At 40.5% G+C, this 24885-nt stretch overlaps 1 protein-coding gene across 2 annotated transcripts; it reads right to left on the minus strand.

The window, feature by feature from the left end:
* Positions 1-240: 240 nt before the first annotated feature.
* Positions 241-24350, minus strand: chka (choline kinase alpha). 2 transcript variants are annotated; one of them, XM_039807936.1, is made up of 13 exons: positions 23808-23945; positions 20986-21094; positions 20356-20416; positions 18947-19000; positions 11701-11814; positions 9708-9841; positions 7104-7208; positions 6172-6230; positions 6001-6088; positions 2959-3067; positions 2335-2441; positions 2095-2176; positions 241-1721 (listed from the first exon to the last, which is right to left on the minus strand). In XM_039807936.1, exons 2-13 carry the CDS (start codon positions 21030-21032, stop codon positions 1662-1664), a joined length of 1020 nt encoding a protein of 339 aa, XP_039663870.1. In that variant the 5' UTR covers positions 21033-21094; positions 23808-23945; the 3' UTR covers positions 241-1661. The 2 variants fall into 2 exon arrangements, with proteins under 2 accessions (XP_039663870.1, XP_039663869.1); XM_039807935.1 differs by lacking the exon at positions 20356-20416 and having other exon boundaries at positions 23808-24350.
* Between the last annotated feature and the right edge of the window lie 535 nt (positions 24351-24885).

Below are 24885 nucleotides of genomic sequence, written 5' to 3' on the forward strand. Positions count from 1 at the left end.
GTTTTTAGCCCCCTGAACGGTTATGTTTTACCTCTTTTTTTTTTCTGGGGGACAAATCTATGTCTTCCAAATAGAGGGGCAAAAAACCCCCCCCCCCCCAAAAAAAACCCCCCCCAACCCCCCCCCCCCCCCCCCCCCCCTCCCCCCCCCCCCTCCCCCTCCTTCTTTTCCTTTTTAATTTTTTTTTTTCCCCCCCCCCAAAAAACACCCCCCCCCCTCCCTTTTTTTTTTTTTTTTGTTAGGATGATTAACAGCAATGACTCAGCTCTTAGTAGCAGAGTGGCTTGTTGACTGACCAAATGTATTTAATGCCCCTTTAACGGAGTTTCTTGCCAGCTGTCCAGCTACAACTTGTCTCAATAAGTAATCTCTGCAACATTCAGCTGTGCAGCATTATGCTTTGATTTTTCTGGATTATGGGTACGATGAGGCAACTTGGCAGTAGGCACTTGTGCCAAAAAACCCAGTGACACCACCAAAGAATCCACTGCCACCATAAGGAACCGTTGTCATATGTACTGTTTGTGTGACGTTTTCATTAATGCAGTGATTCTATATAAAAGTAAAAAAAGCAGAAATATGGTCAGTTCGCTCCTTTGTGTCCAAAAGACAGTTTAGCAACACTTTGACTGGCTTAAAGCATGGCTGGAATGTCTTTCTGGTTAAATCACACAATGCAGATTTAATACCCAATGTGTAAACTACATACAGATGTGGATCTCATTTTCACAGTTATCCATAATAATACCATAAATCTACCAAACTTCTGTCAGTAAGAATTAAACCAGTGTAACTGCATTATTAGTTAGGAAGACCTGACCTAATTGTAATGACTGAATTGAAATACCTACAACCTGATGGTTGATGTTTGATTTGGTTAGAATTTTAACCAGCCACCCAGAAAAAAAGGAACCTCAGCTATTCACATACTTGACAATGCCACCTAACTGTATTTTGCCCTAACCTGAAGAAAATGTCAAATATAACCATTTAAAAAAAGAAAATCAAACAAACAGCAAGTGTGCAATATATAGAAGTGTAGAAAATCAAGTCGTGATTCCACTAGCCAACAAATCAGCCCATCATTAACAGACAGGGCCAGGTTACTGGCACATTGTGGTCTATATATAATATACATAGTTAGCCACTGGCTCCTTCAGTAAGCAGGAATCTACCAAGAGAAGTTCAAATGTTGGTTATTTACAGAACATTTCCATAAGGGAATGATCAATACATATACATTGATGCAATGTTAGGATTTCCAATCTAGCTGTAACCGAAAGCCACCTCTCTCCTGCTCAAAACGTAACCCTTGTGTTAGTGATATGGTTCCAACAAGGCAGAAGCGGAGAGCAGTTCTGACCAGTGATGAAGATTAGTACAAGTCATCGTTTTCTTTTCTTTTTTTGGCTCTCAGGGAGTTACACATTGTAAACTTTGGAGCTGCAATGGATTGCGGGACAGACCATAAGCACCTAGCCTTGTGATCGAGATTTGGCTTTGGTTCAACACAACACCGACGGCAGCCAGCAACATCCTCTCAAAGCAGGGAGCATAAGTAAAGCGTTGATGGTGGAGTCTTCTATCTTCTATCAGCCTGCTTGTCCTCCTGCTGCCGTTTGGCTGAACGTGTTGGAAGTGCATCCAACCATTTGGCTCCATTACACAGCCCAGATCTTCTTTTGCTGGAAGTAGGCATCAAATCTGGCCTGGGCATAGTCCTACACACATAAAAAAATCCTAATCACCATCATTTTGGTCAAAACTGAAATCATGATTATTTAACACGATGTTGCAATAATTGAAGTTAAAAAAACAGTGAAACTGTTAGGCAAAGGCAAATTTATTTATAAAGCACCTTCTCATATACAGAGGTCATTCAAAGTGCTTTACAGGCAAAAAGCAACAACAACAAATATCTACTGAGATACATGAAAAGACAATACAAAAGTAATAATTAAAAATTGGTTTAAATGTACAGCCCTAGTGCAGCATATACTTTATAGTCTTCTTCATACATTATATCCATTTCAAGTAAAAAAATTAAAAAAAGAGAACAAAAACCAGCAGAAAAGTAATACAACTTTTACTCACCAGGTATCCAAACTTGATGGTGGAGAGCCGGGCCTGGATGATGGACCACAAGCCCCAAAAAAAGTGTGATGCCAGGGAGAACCTACATTCAAAAACAAAGGGAAACTCCCTTAGTGGTGAGAAAGGCAAGGGGGAGATGGTTTCACCTTAGACGCCTGAGGGAATTGTGGGTATTGACTAAATTACTGAGGAATGTCTCCTCCTGCATCATCGAGAGCGTCCTAATGGGGAACAGCTCACCTGTTGACCTCCACGTACATCTCCTCCTTCAGCTTCATTTGGTCCTCTTCACTCAGGTTGTCGAACCCTCGATCAGACTCACGCAGGTAGCTGTCGATGAAGTGCAGCTGTGCAGAGACACGACCGGTCAGCAGCCGACAAATAAAACCAAATGAACAAGACATTGGTGCGGTAACACTAGGGCAGGGTACAGAATTCAATACTTTTTAGGCACCGACCGAACTGCCTCTAAAGTATCAAGTATCAAAAAATGCCTCATAATTCAATACTAAATTTCAATACCAAAAGGAGTAACTCTCATCTACAACTGTAAGCCGATAAGCACGCAGCATGCTCCTACCAAGATCTAATAATGTCTGTGATTGGCTGTCTAACGTTATACGTCGTAGAGACACGCAGTTACACAGAGACGGGCTCACATTGTAGGAGCTAAAAAATAAATAAAAAAATGTGTACCTTAATGTGTAATGTTGTAATTTCTTTGTGTTAAAATGGATTTCATAAGATTAGTATACAAAAAAAAGCATCGTTCAGGAACCGCTGTCGAAGTAACGCTATTGGAATCGGTACCAGTATCGAAACATTTTCAATGATACCCAGCCCTAGTTAACATGTCATACACACCTGCTGGGCCTTTGAAGGGTAGGCATGAGCATTAATTTTGAAGAAAGGAAACTCCTCACAGCTGTAGTCGTACATCCATTCACAGAAATGGTTGCCAATATCGAATCCCCTGCAAAGAGAAGAGATGGAGGGAGTCAGAGACACTCGTGATGCCTTTACATTAACAAAATACTTTCTGATTGACATCTTGGTGCTGAGTTAAAGGCTCATTTTTTCAATCTGGACCCTATTTACTCATGCACTGGTGTCTAAGTAGTCTCGCTTTACCAGACCTTACTCCACAGCACTGCGGAGGAAGGTCCACACAGCATTCTGGGATGGGAGAAAAAAGTGCTCTGGTTTATTGGCACTTCTTTAAACCAATCACAAATGTCGGACGGAGCCACGGTGCCTCTGCTAAATAGTCTCAGGAAGGAACTTGTTTTGGTGGAACATGTGTACATTCAATAGTACTTTTAGTCGTGTAACAGAAAACTCAGATTGGACAGATAGTCTAGCTAGCTGTCTGGATTTACCCTGCAGAGATCTGAGGAGCAGTTAACCATAGTCCTCACAAATCCACCGGAGGTTAGAACGCCAACACAGAGACAGAGGAAGGAAACGGACATCCGACCGAAAATGAGGGACATCCAGAGTAATTTATGGTGGAAGTGGAACGTCGTGGATATAGACTAGTGCCGAAGTGACTTTTGTAAAAAAATATTTTAAATTGGTCCAGTATTGAGCATGAACACTGTAACCGGCAGCCGCCTAACAGGCTGCAATGTAATCCTATGGGACAAATGTGCATCGTCATTTTCCGTCAGTTGTTGCTGCTGACAGACTCAGATTATTATTCTAAGTGTGTGACAACATTATAGAAAGGATCCCTACAGAGATAGACCTTTTTGTTAAAGAGTAAGATCCTTTGGTTTAACCAGAAACAGCTCAAAAATCACCATCACCAAACCCACCAGACTCCATATAAATAAACACTACTTTTAGCATGTATAGAGCCAGCATATTTTCACTTGTAAATGGCTGCATAAGGGAGTCTGTAAACTGGACTCATCCCCTTTCTGTTGCCACATCCAGCCAATCTTAGGGGCGTAACGATACATCAATCTAGATCAATTTATCGATTTAATGCTCCACGATCCAATACTATCGATGCAAAGTGAAAATATCGATACATATCGTCTGTAAGATGCCCCTTTATTTTAGATTCCCACTTTATGTATTCTTTTTATTAAAAAGAATAGTTTGCTTTTAATTTAAATGTCTGGAAGAGCTCAGTAATACAAATGTCAAATCATATTTTAGTTGCTTTTTTTTTGGAGTTGCTATAAATGTAACTATTTTTAAAAGGGCATTAATTATATCATCTCATATCGATCGCAGGACCCTCCTATTGTGACAGACTTTAGGATTTCAGCAAATAGCGTATCGTTGTCCAAAGAATCTATATAATATTGTATTGTGATAAAAACTTGTGATTTACACCCCTAGCCAATGTCAGTCAATGAGAAAAAAAGAATCCACACTATGTGTATACGTGTCTCCACTTGTGGGTGTGTTCTTCCTATACATACAGTATGCAATGGCACATGTGCTCCCATGCCCGTGTACAGTGGGATGTTGTGTGCAGAGGGTCACGTGCTAGCTGCGCAGCATATGTGGAGACTTAAAGGGGCCAAGCTGAAGGGAGCTGCAGGGGGGGTGGGACTGTTGCCGTTTGTGTGTGTCGGAGAGAGAGACTTTTGTCTGAGATCAACTGTGAGCCAAGGCCAGTGTGTTCTACGCTCTTTCCCATAAATGAACCACTCAGGAGTACACGCACCCAGGCATAAAACACAATATAAATCACTCAAGGTAAAAGTAAAAATAAGCACTCCTTCAGATGGACATTCACATTATTCTTTTCCATTGTATTCTTGTCCTTTGTGTGGAAATCCACTGCACCATCATCTCCGTTAGTAACACTGACAGACATTTCCATTAGCCTGCCAAATTCCAGTTACATAACAGCTGCAGTTAATATTTCTACAGTTGGAGGTGGCCATGAATGATGACCGCTAGAAAGATATATTAATGGAACATCAGAAAAAATCCAGGCTGCATTTCCTTCACATTTAGCTTCCTTATTGGCTTGATATCTGGGTGACTCTATCTTGCTTTGTCTCTCACTCTCTCTTTCACAATCTGCCTCGCTATCGGACCCCCTGCCCACCCTCCGCATGTCTCTCTCTCTTCAGTGCAGAGCCAAAGGTTAGTTGGGAGGCAAAGCACTGACGAGAGGATGAGGAACAGTGACACACAATTTAACTCACTCAAAAAATATGGAACCCAAAGTGCTCAATATTAAATAAATAAATAAAAACATGGGGGGGGGGACACATGAATAGATAAACAGATGAAAATATTATGTGAAATTATTTAAGAAATTATCATAACTTTAAAAAAAAACTAAATTAAATGTTGTTTTTTTACTTTCTCATTACTTTCCAACTGCCTATTTATTCCGACTGAAGACATCTTCAAAGACAGGTAAAAGAAATGTGTATATATATATATATATATATATATATATATATATATTATAAAAACTATTTTAAATGTTGGGTAATTTGCTATAACAGCGGGCCACTGTAGTTTTTTTCTCAAACAAGAGTAAAAAAGTGCATGTGTTGGGGACTATTTTCAGCTGCGGATTAAAACACATTTAATACTCGCAGTAGTGGAAAAAACATTTAGACCTTTAAGTAAAAGTACTAATACCACACTGTAAAAATAACTGTTACAAGTAAAAGTCCTGCATTGAAAATGTAACTTAAGTAAAAGTCTGTAGGTATCATCAGGAAAATGTAGAAGTAAAGAAGTAAAGACAAATCCTCCCATTTTGGATCCAAAAAGTTGTGTGTGTTTAATGGTCTAAAGAAATGCCAATAAACCAGAGCACGTTTTTCTCCCATCCCAGAATGCAGTGTGGACTAGCCAGACCTTCCTTTGCAGCGCTGTGGAGAAAGGTTCTGGCAAAGGGAGACCAATTCATTGCTAACTTACCTGTAATTGTAGCTGCTGTACTCAAAGTCAATGAGCATCAGCTTCTGTTTGTCTGAGCTCTGGCGGCCCTTCAACAGCAGGACGTTTCCTGAAAAGCAACACACACGTTATTTTTTTTATAAAATAGAAAAACAAATGTGAATGCACATATGAGGCGTCTATATGTTTTACCTTCTTGACAGTCATTGTGGCAGAACACTACAGGGGAGTGGGTGGACTCCAGCAGAGACCTGGACATAAAAAGGTCAGAAGTCAGAGGATTATCAATCAACAGGGTTTAAAAAGCTCCTGGTCAGCGTACGCAGCCGTGTGCATCTTCATATACTGACCACAATGATCCCTATACATTATTATGAAGCCACAACATATATTTCCAAGGAGGTTCCATCTCGGTGTTTCACTTCATTATTATTTTTTAAATAACTGAAGCACACTGAGCAGCTCTTGCTTTGTGCTAAATGTGTCAAAGGGAAACTCGGGACAATGTCAGGACCTTATTCATCGGACATTGTCCACAGTTCATATGTAAAAACAGCTTAAGATTAAAATGACCGTACTGTAACATACACAGTATAAGGTGTGTTCATAGGGATAGTGCTTTGTATTGCAAAATCTGCTTGTCTAAATGCTAGTTTGTGACTGTGAAAACAATGTTTCGCTGTGACATGCGAGAGTTTCATTGTTTCACTAATTGACTTGCCCTTCTTATCTGTTAGCAGGTCTACATGTTATGCTATCAATGAAAAGGTGTTTGTTTTGAGTGTTATCTCAAAATGTTTTGCTTACAGGTTAATCGGAGTGACATCATCTCAGGACCTACACATTCTGTACATTCTGATACATAACAGTTACATCACAACGTGTTTGGATTTTGCAATACTAAGCACCAACCCAACCCTACGAACTTTCCATGCATGTTATTCCCACTCTGTACCCTGTATGTGTGTGTGTGTGTGTGCGTGTATATGTATATATATATATATATATATATATATATATATATATATATATATATATATATATATATATATATATATATATATATATATATGTGTGTGTGTGTGTGTGTGTGTGTGTGTGTGTGTGTGTGTGTGTGAACATACTTGAGCATTTCCATCTCCTGTGGCAGGTTGTAGCTGAGCAGGCGGTTGAAGCGACGCAGGTGTGACTCTCTGGTGAAGTTCAGCCTCATGACCTGGTTCAGGTACCTGGAGAGAGTGGTACACACACCTTTACTCCACCCTTTCCCTCAAAAACATTTGTGTCTCATCCAGTGGTGGAATCCAGTACTGTACTTAAGTCCAAATGTTGAGGTACTTGTACTTTACTTGAGTCTTTTCTTTTCATGCCACTTCTAGTTTTACTCCGCTACATTTCAGAGAGAAATATTGTATTTTTTACTCCACTACATTCATCTGTTACAGCTTTAGTTACTAGTTACTTTGCAAATTAACAGATTACAGGGACTCACACTTTTATCGAATCATCCTTTGTAAAACCTGCCGGAAAAAATGAACGACAGATTCCAGTAAAATTCCAGATAAACTACTACTACATATTACGTTCAGATCTGTGAATCTTCATTCTTTTCTGACATGGAAATTTACTAAATTTGTCACGAGGCAGGGACTAATGAGTCATGTTTGTAAGAATACATAATCTGGAAAATGATAAACCAGGCATTATGTAGGCTACCTTCACAGAAGATCCATAGAACTGGACAATGGACTTTATCCCTACACACGCTGGCAAATATTGTGCAACGTAAAACCTTGTACTTTAAACACCCAACAAGTAAACTTGAAAATGATTCAGGAAGGGTGTTATGATAAGCCATCTGTGTCACCTTATTCTTTTCGATAAGTTATCGGTGACGCGACTTGATATTTTAGGATTCAAAACCTTCAGTTTCTTCAAATCTGCCCAGTCTTTTGTCTCAGTCTCTCCTTTGACCTCATTTCATGTAGACTTAGGTGGAGTATAGACCGATAAGAGACTGAATTGTCAGGATGGGACAGGCCTCGACAAGATAAAGTTTTAAGCTGCCAGAGGCAAAACAAAAACAACATAAGAATTTGAATTAGAGTGAGCTGGAGCTCTCTCTGTCCAGGTCCTTTCTTCAGACCAGCATGGGCATGCAGCGGCTTCATACAGTGACATTTATGTGTACTAATCATTCATTTCATCCAGAAGGCATGCTGTTAATAGCGGTTTTCTGCGAGAATGACTGTCCAGGCAAAAACATAACTTTTGAAATGTAGAGGTTTTGGGCTATTTTGCTTACATAACATGTCTTCTTTTAGACTAGTGGAAAAAACATCCAATATTCGGGCTGGGTACTGAATTTAATACTGTTTAGGAACCGACCGAATTGCCTCTAGTGTATCGAAAAATGCCTCATCATTCAATACCTAAGGAGTAAATCTCATCAAATCTCATCAGTGAGCCACTCAGCATGCAGCATGCTTCTACCAAGATCTAAAAATGTTTGCGATTGGCCGTCTTAACGTTACACGTCGTAGAGACACGCAGGAAAAACTCTACAATAGACAGAGATGGGGCTCACATAGTAGGAGCTGAAAAATAAATAAAAATTTGTTTGCCATAATGTGTAATGTAATGTTGTAAGATCTTTTTGTTTCATAAAATTGGAATAAAAAAAAAAAAAAGTATCGTTTAGGAACTGGTATCAAAGTCACAGTATTGGTATCGTTGCGGGTATCGAAAACCCCAGCCCTATCCAAAATGCATTTAGGTGTTTGTTTTTCTACACTTTGTCTATTTTTGCCTGTAGATTTCTTCAAAATTTACCAAATGTTAGCTTACGTTAGAGCTGGGCGATATGGAGAAAATCAAATATCACAATATTTTTGACTAAACACCTCAATGTTTATATTGCGGCAATATTATAGGGTTGACATATGTTGCTTTCATAAAATATTTACACAATGAGACTTTTGATAAATAATCATCAGTAACGTGGATAAAATTACTTGTTGGTAAAGGCAAACAATAACACAGCTAGAACAACTGGTAAGTTCAGAAAATGACATCACTTTACTGTAACGCAGCCTGTAAAATCAGGAAAAGACAACACTTATGTCATATAACGATATATAAAGACATCCAAAATTTAAGACGATATCTAGTCTCATGTATCGATATCGATAAAATATCGATATACTGTTTATTGCCCTGCCCTAGCTTATGTTAAACAGAGCTTTACCTAAGGGACATGAAAATGCATCTGCATTGACAGAAGAGCCAATAGGAACGCTCTCTCTCTCACACTGAAATGACCTGTGATTGGCCAAAGTATCCAGTGATGGCATGATTTCCTAAAGCCTAAAAACAGAGCCAAGGAGGAGATGCAGAAGTCTTTTTATTTTTTAAAGCTTATTTTTGGGGCATTTTTTAGGCGTTTATTTGCATAGGAAAGCTGAAGACAAGATAAGGAGAAAGAGAGAGGGGGAATGACATGCAGCAAAGGGCCGCAGGTCAGAGTCGAACCCGCGGCCGCTACGTCAAGGAGAAAATCTTTACATATAGGCGTGCGCTCTACCAGGTGAGCTACGCGGGCATCAGAGATGGAGAAGTCTAGTTGACTCTCAGACCACTTGAATAACAACATTCTACAACAGTGTTATGATTTCTTTTGCCCAATGACGCAAAAACTAAAGTGCCTAACCCAGCTTTGAATGACTTACTTGTCCATAGTTCCAAACAGCCACTTGGGTTCCTTGTTGAAGGGCATCCTCATTCCATGAAACTTGGCCATCTTCTCTGCAACCTCCGCCGAGATGCTGGGCTCGCTTAACTCACAGGTGTCAAGTTTACGACTCTGTCAACGGAATAATATAAATGGATATCTTATTTATACAGTTACCATGATGACTGTTGACGAAGTTGCACTACAAGATTTTTATAGCCAAATTGGGTTAGTTAATACAGAAACATGCATCCAATCTCTCCCATTTAAGATGCAACAAAACCCCCAGATTCATATTTTTCTTTTTACCAAACTGAAATGCTAAATCAGGAGGCACTGAGCAGGCTATGTGCAGTTTACTGATGTTGTAAAATCCTACATGATATCCCAGTAACCTCTCTCAACCATATTGTCGAGTGCAGTTTAGAGATGACCTGGACCTCGGTCTGGGCATTAGTTCATATGCTTCCTCTCGGACACTGTAATTGGAAGAAGGGCTTTCACTTTCTTGCAGCAAACCCAAGTTCAAACAGGATAACATGGATCCGTTTATCAATTGTTGCTGCACGTTTACAGTTAAATGGCAGCTACATGATGTCAACCGAGGTCAAAAAGACTTTTATTCCAGGAGTAAAATGAATTATGTAACACAGTACTGTTTGACTACTGACGAGCAGATGTTTTATGGTTTATTAAATCTCTCTGAACATCGATCAATGATGCATCACTGAACAGTACACCACACACACCCACACACACAAAAAACATGTATCATTCATTTCATACCACATGCCTAACCATACCAAATTAAAATCCTCACCCTAAAGATAACTGCAAACCTGTTTTTATGGCAATGATAAGCCGACATGTCGTTAGGGTTAGGTATCGTTTGGGCTTTTCCCGATACTAGTGCAAAAAGGACACTTTTAAAACGGTGCCTTAAAGGGGACTGAACTGATACTTTAGAAAAAGAAAAAAAGAGCACAAAATGACAGTTGGCAACATTAAAGAATGGCTTATTTATTGCTAAGGCCATCTGGTCAAATTTAATTAAGTTATTCAAAATGTAATAACAATAACTTACAGTATTTCACCAGCCAATTGCTGTTAAACAAAAAAAATAAGAACCACTAGATTGCAGAAGGGCACTTTACAACAACAGCTTTCAACAAGTTTCTTGTGTTGCACTTGAATGCACCATGAGTTTACCGGTGCAAATAAACGCAACATAAGGTTACGCCGGTGTTGTTTCTCTGACAACCCCGACTCCAGCAGTGGCCATGGTGTCTGCAAAGTGCAGCTAGTATACTCTGTGACTTTGACGTGTTGAAGCCAGCTACTAGCTACTGGTAGGTTAACGTTACCTCCTGCCATGTGACATGTTAACTAGCGCCAAGCGCAGGGATGCTTCTGCTGCCTGTAATGTCTATTTCCGAGCACCAGAGGGCAGCGCAGGTATTTGGGTAGCACCGAAATGAGGCACTGAAATTTGAGTTGTTGTTCAGTCTGGTAGATACCGGTCATATAGGAACCATGTTGGGTTTCGGTACCCAACCCTAAATGTTGTCAATAATCCTCTTAGCTTAAATTAAAATATCTATATGTGGGAATTGGAAAAGAAGCCAAACCTTTTCTGCCAAATCTGACCAGGATTTATATTTAAAAAAATGAAATCAGGAATTAGGAAGAGTCCTGTAAGTAACATTCCAAATGTGAACAGACATTTGTTGCCAGATTCCAAGTACTACTTTACTACTTGGTTCTACAGAAACATTTTCAATGCCTAGTCTTTAACGTACACTACAATATAAAAAAATCTCCAAAAGTTAATTAACAAAAATCTGAAGTTTCGCAATCATTTGAATTTATTCCAGTTACGGAGAGCATAGGGTGTTCCTATTATTTTGTCCACCCGTTCCAAATGATCCCACAGTATATACAAGTAAACGTATACAAACAGATGTGTTATGAACAACAACGTGGTGACTTACGGGGACATACTGCTCCAGTCGGCCCTGAGGGAAAATACCGTAGAGTTTCGGTCCCAGCTCCCTTTCTGCCAAGATGGCAAACATCACACTCTCCAAAACCATGGCCTCCGCCCCCTGAAAACACACAACAGTAAAAAACGTAGCCTAACATTTAAAGTGTGAGGAACACTACCCGCCAGTGCTGCAAAATGGAAAGAGAACAGAATGAGAAATGAGACAAAGAGCTTTTTCTGGTCTCTATGTCTAAAAACATGAAAGTTAGAGTGAGGTAAAGAAGCAATTCTCTTGTCAGCCCCATTCAGACCGTCAATGTGTAACAGTGCATGGTTCATGTTAAAGTAATGACTTTTGCTCATGCTCTACAATTTGACTGCTCTGCATTCAGAATTGAATAGAAATTAGGGGGTGGAGGAGAAGAATGGGGGAGTCTGAAGAGAAATGCTGCGGTAAGGGTTAGTTGGGTTTACCAGTGAGAAGAAACCATTGACTACAAAAATAGTGAACGTAGCATTTGTGACATCACCCATTGGTTTGTGGACCGCCGTTTTGAAGCCTCGCGTTTGGCAATTTAGACGTTGCCACCTTGGTTTTTCGTACCGGACGTGCCGATTTTTGACGAGAGTGTGGAGCTGGAGGAGGATGATGCAGCCAAGCCAGTGTTCTTAGTGGCTGCAATGGTGCTGTGCCAGTCTAAATGCTAAAGAGGGAAAGTTGCAGATTTTCAACCCTTCGGAAGCCAGTCATCCAGTGGAGATTTACCGGCGGATAAATGCGGACCTACTGGTACTGGAGCCGTTCATCTGCATGTACGGTGTACAAAAGTTACCAGCTAATGCTAGCAGTGGCTAGATAGCTTGGTTGGAAGAATGCTGAACAAGACATTTTTAGGCGACCAAAATGTTCCAATCAACTTTGATGAAGTGAAAACACACAGTGAGAGGGTCATCATTTAAAATAAGCCTCGGTCACGTTGACAGGTCGGCGTGTAACCACGCCACTAATGCAATCCCTGCTTTATCGTCTATTTTCAAATAAATGGGGCCATAATCTACTGAATGAACACCATGCTGTTTTGAAGAAGACTTGAAAGTGGCGATTGAGACCTTAACATGTTAAAAATTGCTTACTGAGGTAATAAACTCAGAGCACCAGTCACTGTTGAAGTTGGTGAAGCAGAGAGGACAACCTTGTCTTTCTCCCTTTATCTTAGAGACACACAAACGTGGCACACCAACACACACACAGCCTGGAGTCCAACAAGGGCTCAAGGTTAACTGGGAAACCTTCTCTCATACCAACACAAACACGTGCCCTGGAGCCTGAAGCACTAAATCTGTGTGCTGGCTACTCATCGATTTGATTCTGATTCACTCTATTGTGTGGAAAAAGACAGAAAACCATGGCTTCTCGCCAAATAGGCAGGAGGTCATTGGCAGAGGAGAGATTTATACCGTGGGAAACTTAAACCCTGATTAGTGAAATTGTATTTCTAACGGCATCTCTTTGGGTCAATGTTGCAATGAACACAGAAATAGGTTCACCAATTGAGTTGAGAGGATTCAACGAAGCATTAAACCAAAAATGATTACGTATTAGTTCAATTCAAACTAAGAGCAAGCAGCTAGCTAGCCAAAACGTTAGTCATTTATTTTATTAATGTTTTGACTAGAGTTCCTTATAGTTGCTAGTTATTAAAAAAAAGGCCTGTTTAAAACTTTCTCCAGAAAGTTTTGTCTTGGTTTAACTCAAACAATAAGAACATAACTGCCTCAGGATGAGCTCTGGCTCTAAAACAAATATTTACAATAAAGTTATGCCAATATATTTCCAACTGAAATTTCAATATCGATCTTTAAAAGTGTACCTAGAGTTGTCAAATGAGTAATCCCCATCCACCATGAGATGGGAAGAGTTGGAAGTTACAGAAAAAAGCTAGCAAGTAGAAATACAGTTAGGATAATGCCAATATACTGTAGTTGATTTCAGGGTTTGTAGAAGTACTTTGGTAGATACAGCCACAGAATTATATTTTCCTTAGGATCTAAGTTTACTGGCTAATGCTGCACTCTGCTGCATTTCAATGTAACCTTCAATAGCTGCAATAGACACAATGCTAGCTGAACCCTCTTAAGCGAATAACCTTCAGATAAATTGCTGCAGAGACAGAGATTTGGATCTGAGCATTTGGCTTTGGCTACTTGCCCGGGAATGTGCTTCATACTGGCTGTCCAGCAGGAAGCCAGCTCAAAGGAAACAATACTGCCTGTGGCCTTCGAGATGTCCCATTTCTCAAAACAAATACGGTACCGTACCACCTGTAGAGATATCTTACTCTAGGACACACTGGTATCTCTGTTGTGATACAGTTGGAAATTATACATTACACTCTTACTATCACAAATTCCTTTTTTATTTAGTTAATTATTAGTATTATTATTACCTCGACCAAAGATTCTATGTTTCCGGCTCAGTTTGTTCAGGATTAAAAACATTCAAATTTGAAACAGATCTGAATCACCGGGCATACACAAATTACTGTTCCCTTTCGTCAACAGTGCAAGATAGGGCATTTGTAGTAGCATTTACGTAGTGTGAGAATAATCTGAAAAATGAGTTCCCCATCATATTATAAGGCTCCCTTAATCGGTTTTCTTTGCTCTTCGTTGTCACGCAAATACTGGAAACAGCTATGGCCATGGTGTTTAATCACTATGAGCAATAAAACACAACACATGTTTGTAGCGTCCAGCTTGTTTCCACATTACGACTTAAAACTCATGAACACACCAAAGTCGAAACAACAATTTCCCAACTCGGGAAATTGGACAATACGAGTAGCATGTGAAGGCACTAGAACTGGGCGATATGGAGAAAATCAGTATCACAATATTTTTGACCAATATCGGGGTCGATATTGTAGGGTTGACAAACATTTTCTTTAAGTATTTACACAATGACATTTTTGATAAATAATCATCAGTAATGTGGATATAATAACTACAGAGAAAGATATCCAAATTTTAAGACGATATCTAGCCTCATATCGATATCGATAAAATATCGATACATATTGCCCAGCCCTAGAATGCACCATTGGCCTCGACGGAGTTCTACGCTCTCTCGGAGTGCCATTCTAGTAATTATTATTTATTCAACTATAACTGTGATGGATGAGAACAGGCAAGGTTGATAAATCTGCCAGCAAGGATTTTAAGGGACGTCTCACAAAACAATTTTTTTAAAGTCCTTCCCATACTAGAGTCTGTCGTCTGTATCACATCTGGCAGGAAGCGGCAAGTTTTCTCTGAAATCATTTCTCAATTTGTTTTCAATGCCCATCACAATTTCCTAAAGCCCAAGGTAGCGTAAAATGTTAGAAAAATAAAAGCTGCAAATCCTCATATTCAAGAATCTGGAATTACTCGATTATCGAAAAAGTTGCCGATTATTATTGTCGCAGCTCTAATTGAGGATGGAGTTCAATCATCTGCAAACAAACTGCACTTTGATATTCCATTTGATTTATGTGAGCTTGTTAAGAAGAATCCCTGGAATTTGATAACTTGGTAGCATCCATTTGTTTCAGTAGACTTCAACTGGATCAAGTCATGTTTAATTTTAATTCTACCATGAGCAGTGTTTAAAGCAAATAACCACAGGGCACATGCCTTCTTTTCCTATATGTGCATAATGTTTCCATCAGCATTATATTAGTAACAGCGAACAAATGAAAAGTCTGTCTCCTGAACAGTATGCAGCACATTCTGCTTCTTTCCCAGGGTATTAGTCTAGAGAATACTCCCCATCGTTATGTAGGCCTAATGCCTTATCCGCAGAATGCTGATCACATGCGCTTTCAAATCTCCAACGTGAATTAACCACATTACCATAATCATCTTGACACACATACTGCCAGGCAACAAGCTGGCAACAAGCAAAAGCAAAGACTCCAACTCCTGCGGGGTCTGCTTATCTGTATCACTTACAGATAACAATATTTTCAGTGTCACATCAGGCACAGTTAGTGCATGATCTTTTTTCAAGAGATAACCTTTCCAGAGTGTTTGTGAACAGGACTGTATGCAATATGGCAATGTTGACGGTGCTCTTTTGTAGTGCACCGATTTAAATTGAGCCTTAGCAAATAAGACATATCTGGGGCATACCAATAGTCGTACTTAAGAGACTGTGAATTTGGTAGTGTCGGTCAGACAGCTACATTGTAGAATGGAATGATGTTGAAAACCATTAAAGCCCCTGAAAACTTCAAGTATTTCTCCATATTCTTAAATGTTGATGATTAAATAAGCAACAACTAAATTTGAAAAAAAAAAAAAACACCTTAAAAACTGTGTGGCTGTGGTTTGATCAGATTTGACTGACAGGCTAGAAGAACCCTAGCCTGGATGCCAGCCGAACAACATTCGAGGTCGGGAAGTTCACATTCTGACTAGAATCTGAGTAGGACCACGTCAGGCTAGAAGAACCCACCAACTGTCATCGGATTCTCATTCAAATATTGCTCAATTCTGATTGGTGCACAAGTGAAAAGAGCAGAGAGGAGGAACAAAGATTTACAGGACTTATGTGAAATAATCACAACAGTTTTACCTTGGGCAGAAAATAGTGTTAGTGTAGACCCAATCTCTTATAGTGAGAAGCTGATTGAGAAGTCATATTCTTATTTCAAATATCAGTTATGTAAATGCACTAGGCCATTCCTCCCTTGCTGTTTAGAGGCTGTAACAGCGCCCCAGCGTGACAGTCCTCAACCTCAACCTCTGTTCATTTCCTCTGTCCAGTTTTAAATGCCAGTGTTTGCTTTAGCGGTCGGTTTGATTTGGCTCACTCCCCCAGTCAAGTCTTCTGCCCGTTTAAAAGTTAATTATCAACAATAGATGTCGAGTCAGCACTCTGGTCTGACCCAGAAGAATTGCGACATTCCAAAAAAAGCACTTCCCTCGCACCATTACCTCTTTTTTTTGACAAGAAAACACAAACTTCCACTAGTAAATTTGAACATACTTTTTGAATGAATAGATACATAAAGGTCCCAGTCTGACAGCTGATTAAGGCTCTGTGATCATGCACTCTCTGGATATTTGAATACATTTGAATCTAACCTGTTACACTAGTTCCTTATCAGTGCTGCTACTCGGCTCTGAGATATTTAGCGGCTGGCCTTGGGAGTGATGCAGCAGGTGCACCGTGACAGCTGCTGCTGCTGCTGTTTAACCTCAAAACTTATCTGCTCTGTTATGTGTGTCAATAAACCTGTTATAAGGAGAGATACATTATTATTGTATGCACAAACCACTCATATCCATCTGAAGTGAACAGAACTAATGCTAACTAACACATTTACTCCACCAGTCTGTCTGCAGAAGTGATCGCATGCCACAACACGACAGTCAACATAGGCGCATACCAGTGGTGGAATGTAACTAAGTACATTTACTCCAGTACTGTACTTCAGTCCAAATGTTGAGGTACTTGTACTTTACTTGAGTCTTTTCTTTTCATGCCACTTTCTACTGCTACTCCGCTACATTTCAGAGAGAAATATTGTACTTTTTAATCCACTACAATCATCTGACAGCTTTAGTTACTAGTTACTTTACAAACTAAGATTTTTGCACACAAAACACATGTAGTTTAGAAAAATACATTGTTGTTTTAATGAATTAAACAACATAATTATATATAACTATGTATAATAGCTATAAATTATTAGCCGATTAAACACTTGGTTTATTGACAGAACTGTTTAGATTGTTTCCAGTTTCTAAAATGTGAGGATTTTTTCAGCATTTAGTACTTTGTTTTGTGCAAAGTAGAGTATGTTGTGTGTGGACATTAGACTGGAAGCTGTGGATGAAATTACTATTGTATTGGTGTCATGTAAGTCCGTGTGGGATGGGTCACTTAGTGGCATGACACGTGAATGATGATACTTTTACTTAAGTAACATTTTCAATGCAGCACTTTTACTTGTAACAGAGTATTTTGTACAGTGTGGTTTTACTTTTACTTAACCCTTTGAGGACAAAAGACACACCGGCGAGTCCAAGCGATGTTTGACAACACAAACAAAATTTAATTTTAGACATTTATTTACTATTTTATTCATATATTACGCTACTTTAGTGAACCCAAGACTTTTGTAAACTCATTTCAAGCAACTGTTCTGCCTTTGGGCCAAATCATCTCTTTAAGCATTGCTCTGGAACAATTTGGGGCGTCACTATACATAAAGCTGAGTTTGTTCTGAACATTTTGATATGAAACACATGGGGATCAGGTTATATGCAAAAACCCTTAAAATGAGAATTCAAGAAGAAATTTTTAAATGCCCTTAGGCCTCAGAGGGTTAAGTAAAGGATCTAAATACTTCTTCCACCACTGCGTCTTCCACGTGCTGTCCCCACAGGGATTAACACAATGTCAGTTTCTCTAATCCAATTAGGATTTACCCTGACCAGACAGCATTGTTAGAGAAGGTGGATCGAGGTGAGGTTATCCTAGGAGGCTGACATTGGGTCAGTTCTGCAATAGCCTCCCTGCTAACTGCAGGCTGGATTAGAGGAAAGGGAAGCAGCCAAAGTCATAACAATTGCTAACTGGCTGATGACCTCACCTCCATCACATGGCAGTGAGTTGTGATTCGGCCACGTAATGCCAGGATCAAGGGTCATCACGACATCATGCAAGCTAAAGGAATGTCTAGGTCACTGAGGCTTGGCAGTGACTCCAGCTGCCTGCCAGCAGTGACTCTCTAAACATACTGTGTTATTGTTGCTGCAGATTCTTTTAAAAAACCTTCTCTGAAATTAGTTTTGCTTCTATGCGTACTGCCTTGTGTTCCAAATAAAAATTCCACAGTTATATTCAAGCCAGATGACCTAATCTTCTATTTTAGTATTTTAATCAAGTTTCTTTCATGTATAAACTGAACTCAGTGACTGTAGAATCTCCCAACCTTATGGACCTTATTTATTTTGGGGATATCCACCCAAAACAACTGGTGCCTCAGGAGTTCAGAAGACTGTGGGAGAGCAGAATAAAACCCCGCCCCGACAGAGAGTTCAACATGAGTAAGAGGAGAATTTAGGGAAGTAAAAGAAAGTTTTCAGACATCACAGGGGAAACATGAGCTGCTAAGTGTTGTGGTGACTGGATGGGACACTGGGCAACACTATGGGCAGAGGAACATACCGTATTGGTGGCACCGTGGTCAGTTACTTACTTGGAAGTGATTTTCTTTGTTTGACTGTCGGGAATCCCCTTTATTACAGGACATCTATAAACAAAAGAAAAAGGAAAGAACTAGCCATGAATACATGTCAAGCTGTCTGTGAGTGTCAACATAGTCACGCCTACAGTGCAGACAGTACAGTATGAGTTCAAAAACACGACAAGTCTTCTTGACATGGCAGTGCGGAGGATGGGTCGGAATAACCGCCGCACTCCACCGACTACCTGCTTAACGCGACAGCCAGAAACAGAGAATGGAGATGGAGATCAGACAGTGTAGAGACAGCAGGACTTAGCTCTGAGGAGGAGAGATAAAACAATATTCTATTGCCCAACTCCAAGCCTGCTGTTGGATGCGACATTTAACTGTGGATTACATATTAAAGCTGGGGCTAAATATACACACATTTATTTATCCTGCATGCTATTCACATATCTGCATTGCTGAGAAACGCTGCCTCCAGTGCAGTTAGGCTTTGTTTGATCATTAGTAGCTGTGCACTCTGACAATGACATAGAGTTCCTTAATCGTATTAGCTTTTTTATTAGACGTCACTAAATCCTGAGAGGCAGTTCTGTCCTGATGAAGATGGATGCAGTTACCTTGGTGAAGGACACAGTGCTTTTGCTCTCTCAGACATCCCTAGCAATAAAAGCTACGGTTAGCTTTTTATTACACAGCCTTAATGCAGAATTCATTGGGCAAATTTGAAGGCTGAGAAAGCAGAAAAGAAAGCAGCCCATATCACGGTGTCTTTTATTTATTGCAGCCGGCTGGAACAAACAGCATGAGCTAAATAAAAACCCTCAAACGATTAAATGCTAGCAGAAGATTAGAATATGCTGTTTTCAGGAACTTTGTGCCAATGCTCAGACGTTTTTGAACTCTTGTCGCCAAATGTTTGCATGTCAAATCAATGCACTGCGGCAGGGGGATGTTGACTTAACGGTTATCTTTGTAGTAGTTCCGTAACACTTATTGATACTGGGATCATGGACTCTGGACACGCTGGCCACATCATCTTAGGCTCTATCTCTCTGTGTTAAATGCAACCACGGTGGAACTGCAAACAGATAAAGTAACTATCTGCTTTTGCGAAGGAACAACAAGCCAAACTGCACAATGGCCAATGATTTTTCAGCTGCGCGAGCTGCAAATGTGCGGACTCATCCTCAGGCTCCTGTTTTACGCTGGTCAAAAAATTCAGCTGACTTCTTGATGACTGAGAATCCCAAGGTAGGGATATAGAGAAGAAAAGAAACAGACAGGAGAGGTGCTTCAACACTTTTGTTTTCCCTCCATACTGTTATCTTCCCAGCGTTGTCAGCCAAGGTTGTGCTACATGAGTGTGTGTAACGTTCTTTGTATTAGGCTGAGATTTCAGAGACCTCATACTGTACCGTGTTTTTTGGTGGGTTCACCAGGGAACAAGAGTGCCCAAGGCACGCTCCTTTGGGAAGCCTACGGCAAAGAACACATGCATGTACAGCCATGGGGGTACATCATCATGTACAACAATGGCTAACACGCGCACACACACACACACACACACACGCACACACACACACACACACACACACACACACACACACACACACGCACACGCACACGCTCCGGTGGTGACTGTCTCATCACACAGTTGCATGTATTATCTTTTGTTGTTTATTGTCTGGTTTCTGTGATTATCAAGTCAAGCTGTTAAATAACCTTTGACCCCCAGTTACATGAGTCATCTCTGTGACAAAGACATACAAGCGAAACATTATTATAGATAGTTAAAAGATAATAAGTGTATGATTTTTACATTTCTGTTGGCATTTGTGTGTGCTGTATAGCAGCATTTATCTTCACTTAAAGCAGCTAAACGTTAGCAGACTGATACCTAAACACTACTGAGGGAAACTAGTTTCTAAGACACAACAACACATCCTGGTGAAGAGTTTGGCTTACTTGTACCTCTCAGTTTGTATGGTAAAAAAACGGCGTTTAGCTGTTTGTCAAAGACTAGTGGTAAGAGATGTGGCTCCCACCTGCAGGATGGCCCCATAGAGGCGCAGCAGGACGCTCCTGGGTTCATCCCAAACAGTGTCCACGCTGTCAGGGAGGCTGCACAGGAAGAGCTTGTTGCTCAAACCACCCCTGGAGAACAGAAGGTCAGACAGGATTAAAGAAGTGCAGACAAAGGAGTGGTTTGAGCCAGCCCCAAAAGACAATCACCAGCACCAAAATTGTAAGAACTGAGAATAAAAAAATAGCAAATCCTCATTCAAGGTGTTTAAGAGTAATTTATCAAACAACCGCTGAACAAGCAGAACAAAAACTTGAATAAGAGAGTCTGGCTGTACCGGACTCTCACGGTTATTTATTTCAATAAATAACATAATTTTTGGGTTTTATTTACTCAAGCATAATATACATTTTTGCTTATCAAATTGTCAGAAATAACAGGTAAATGCATAGAATTCTGTCAAATAAGGTAACACAGACTCATTGCCTTTACTGTAAGCGGACCGATCATGCTTACTGACGTGCGTAGTCTCCCCGTTTCCACTCATGCAATGAGCCCTTCCCATGAAGGATTAAAGAAGTATTTTACCACTGGACAGAGGGTTTTTGAATAAAACTGGGCTGCCGATGCAGAACAATGGCGCACAAACATTTTTGAAATTGGTGCTACATGATCAGCTGTGACATTCCTTTCGCTCAAGCATTAAAATACTACCACAATGCACGGTGTAATCTGCGTCATGCAAGGGCGTTTGCCACATGCCGAGAATAGTAGGGCCAAGAACGCGGAAGGTGGAAGCTGGTTAAACTATGTAAAAATGTTGGGTTTGTTCAGGACATCCCAGTCTGTTGCTAGCAATGATGACGCAGTGATTAGTGACGATTCTCTCCGACCAATCAGGAGTCTGCAGGTTTTCACATCACCTTTTGGTATCGCCTTAGCTCGCTTGGAACCTCCACGGAGGGGAGACTAAATAAAGTACCTGTTGGCAAGTACCAGGGACTTTTATCAGAATGCAAAACCAAAAAAGGGCAAATAGAGTGGAGCGAGTCGAGCTGGTACCATGTAATGGATTTGTGTCCATATGTGGAAGTACAGTCTGTAGTTGACAGAAACAGCCCCAGGAAACCACCAAGTGACGCGTCTTTTGTCAAAGGCGTCACATGGGGGGTTTGCTGCTGGCCTGTGAGTGGGGAGATCTGGGAAGTTTACCATAGTTTATTTACACAAACTACCAACATTATAGTTAGTTGAAAATAGGCAAAGTATTCCTTTAATTAGGGATAGACCGATTATCGGGCAGTTTTTTGACAGTTTGCAGTTTATCTGTATCAGCATTTTATTTTCCTGATAATGAATTAATGAATGAATTAAAAAGTGTTCTACTTTGGCTTGGCTACAACTCTGTGTCTGTCCTCTGCTCCGGTTTGACTCACCACTGAGTCTGACTTAATGTCCCGCCCACAACACTATCTGACTATCTTTTACTGGGTATTATGTTGAAAGTTTCTCATTTATTAAATAACTGTTTAAACAATGTTTTGTGTTGGAGTTTGTAACATTCCAAAATATTAATTTTGACTTAAAGATTTTAATTTTCACTGTAAATGCATATCGGTTCCACACATCTGTTATCAATTTCACTGACAACTAATAATCGGTATCGGCCTTGAAAAACCAGTATCGGTCGATTCCTACCTTTAATCATTCCATATACAGCAGAAATGGCTTCAAAAAGGTTTCTGGGAATCTTACTGCAACTCTCATATGTCTCTTTATTATACTATTTAAGATAAGGATAATAGGAAAAAAAAAAAATATATGGTTTGAAACTTACTTACTCAAATGTAGAACTACAGTCTCACCTTACCCAGCTCAACTAATGCCTGAAAACCCTTATTCCAACACCGGTTCAATGGAGTTGTATCAATCGGAGTCCCACAAGTTCACAACACCATTTTAAAAAGGGAAAGTTGAGTTTCGATCAGAAATTACTTTGTAGCCAACTGTACCAATGTCTGCCTAAATTGGAAAAACCAGAAGATTTTCACTTATTTTGTGTATATGTTTGTTTGTTATTAAAGTATGGTCTTACTCTGAAAACCAGTGGAGATTTTAGTCCCTTTTAGGGAGGCTCAAGCCCCCCTAAAAGTCATTTTTTTTTTCTTCAATTTTATAGCTTCAAGTTAGAGTTTGCAAACTTGTCTGTTAGTGACAGAGGACAAACAAGTACAGGTTAAAAGAAACAGGTTTAATATCCTGTGTCGCTGGCGTCAATGCTATGCACCTGGAACCAGTCAAGGATATTTTTATTTTTTTATACATTTATTGTTTACACCTCATTATCATTTTGTTTGATTCTGGTAGTCCATAACGGAGCTCGTTTTTTCATATGTTCAATATTTTGCATTTATCCTCTGTTATAATAATAAAGACATATATTCATTGTTATCCAGAGAAATTACTGATTTAGCAGGGGTGGGGGCGGGGGGGTAACGTTAGGGGCTGAGCCCACCTAGAGGCCTGATCCTAGAATCACCCCTGCTGAAAATTCTTGAAAATTATTTAGACATGAAAAAAATGAGATTTACATAAATTCCTACTGGCCTACCTAATGTTCCACTTAAAGAGCCAACATGTTGTCACAGTGCCTGTATCTGAGAATAGCACGGGAGGCTGCATCTGATCCACATAGAGTAGCATTGGCTGCTATAGAAAGAGGCTATTACTGCATGACGGTTTACATCATGAGACTGGACGGTATAATGGCATCCTTATCACACTAGCTTCGACCAACCGGACCTATTTCCATCAAACAAGCAAATGAACACACAGTAGGCCTACCTTATGATGGTGATGTGGAAATCGTCCTCAGCCAGGCTTTTCCAGGCTCCGTGGAGGAACTCCCTGCACCACAGATAAGCCTTGCGCTGGGTGTCGAGGTCGGGCTGGTCGGGGCGGACCAGCTCCTTACAGTCCTCCTCGGTGTCGGGCTGAACCTGCAGGGCGTTCTCGGTTACGAGCAGACCCAGCGACATGGAGGGGGAAGAAGAAACCCCGTTGATAAATTTGGTTTTCATTTTGCGTTTTTTCAACAAAGAAATGAAGCGCAAAATATTCTGAGTTGAACACCCCACTGAGCGACTAAGCTGATAAGGGTAGGGTCCTCTGTGTCGCAGGAGGATGTATGTCCGTTATCCGTCTACAAATGTCGTTTCTCTCGGTAAATGGAGCCTATAACGGACACAGTGTTGTAGTTTGTTTCTTTGTATTTATTTTGTCGTCGGTGAGATGCAGAGTTTCGCTCTAGCTCTGGTGAGAAGTCTTTTATCGGAGACTGAAACCAACAAGAACCGCTCACTGGCAAGGAATGATTCAAGTACGGGGGGGACGTGCCGATTTAACACAGGGAGGTTGGGCAGGGCGCACGTGACGCTACTGAGCCTCTTCTCGTCCTCCATTGGTTGGTTCGGACACAGCCATGCAGGACCAAAACAAACCCGACGGTGCCTTCAGGGACTATCCGACAGATGATATCTGATGTCACAGCATTCTAGGACAGTGGTTCCCAAAGTTTTTACGCAGGGCCCCCCTTTTGTAGATAACTGCCGCCCCCATCCTGCTCTGTTTTGAGAGAGAGAGAGAGAGAGAGAGTCAGAGAGAGAGAGTCAGAGAGAGAGAGTCAGAGATTCAGAGAGAGAGAGAGAGAGTCAGAGAGTCAGAGAGAGAGAGAGAGAGAGAGAGAGTCAGAGAGGGAGAGGGAGAGGGAGAGGAGAGAGAGAGAGAGAGAGAGAGAGAGAGAGAGAGAGAGAGAGAGAGAGAGAGAGTCAGAGAGTCAGAGAGAGAGAGAGAGAGTCAGAGAGGAGAGGGAGGAGGAGAGGGAGAGAGAGAGAGAGAGAGAGAGATCAGAGAGAGAGAGAGA

The sequence above is a fragment of the Perca fluviatilis genome, chromosome 8 (assembly GCF_010015445.1).
Source record: "Perca fluviatilis chromosome 8, GENO_Pfluv_1.0, whole genome shotgun sequence".
Classification (NCBI taxonomy): domain Eukaryota; kingdom Metazoa; phylum Chordata; class Actinopteri; order Perciformes; family Percidae; genus Perca; species Perca fluviatilis.

Coding starts and splice junctions, on each gene's coding strand:
- chka (XM_039807935.1), bottom strand. CDS start 24,043: ATGAAAACCAAATTTATCAACGGGGTTTCTTCTTCCCCCTCCATGTCG. Junction 2,442..2,958: donor ACCCTTCAAAGGCCCAGCAG/GTGTGTATGACA, acceptor GTCTCTGCACAG/CTGCACTTCATCGACAGCTA. Junction 2,177..2,334: donor ATGTACGTGGAGGTCAACAG/GTGAGCTGTTCC, acceptor TTTTGAATGTAG/GTTCTCCCTGGCATCACACT.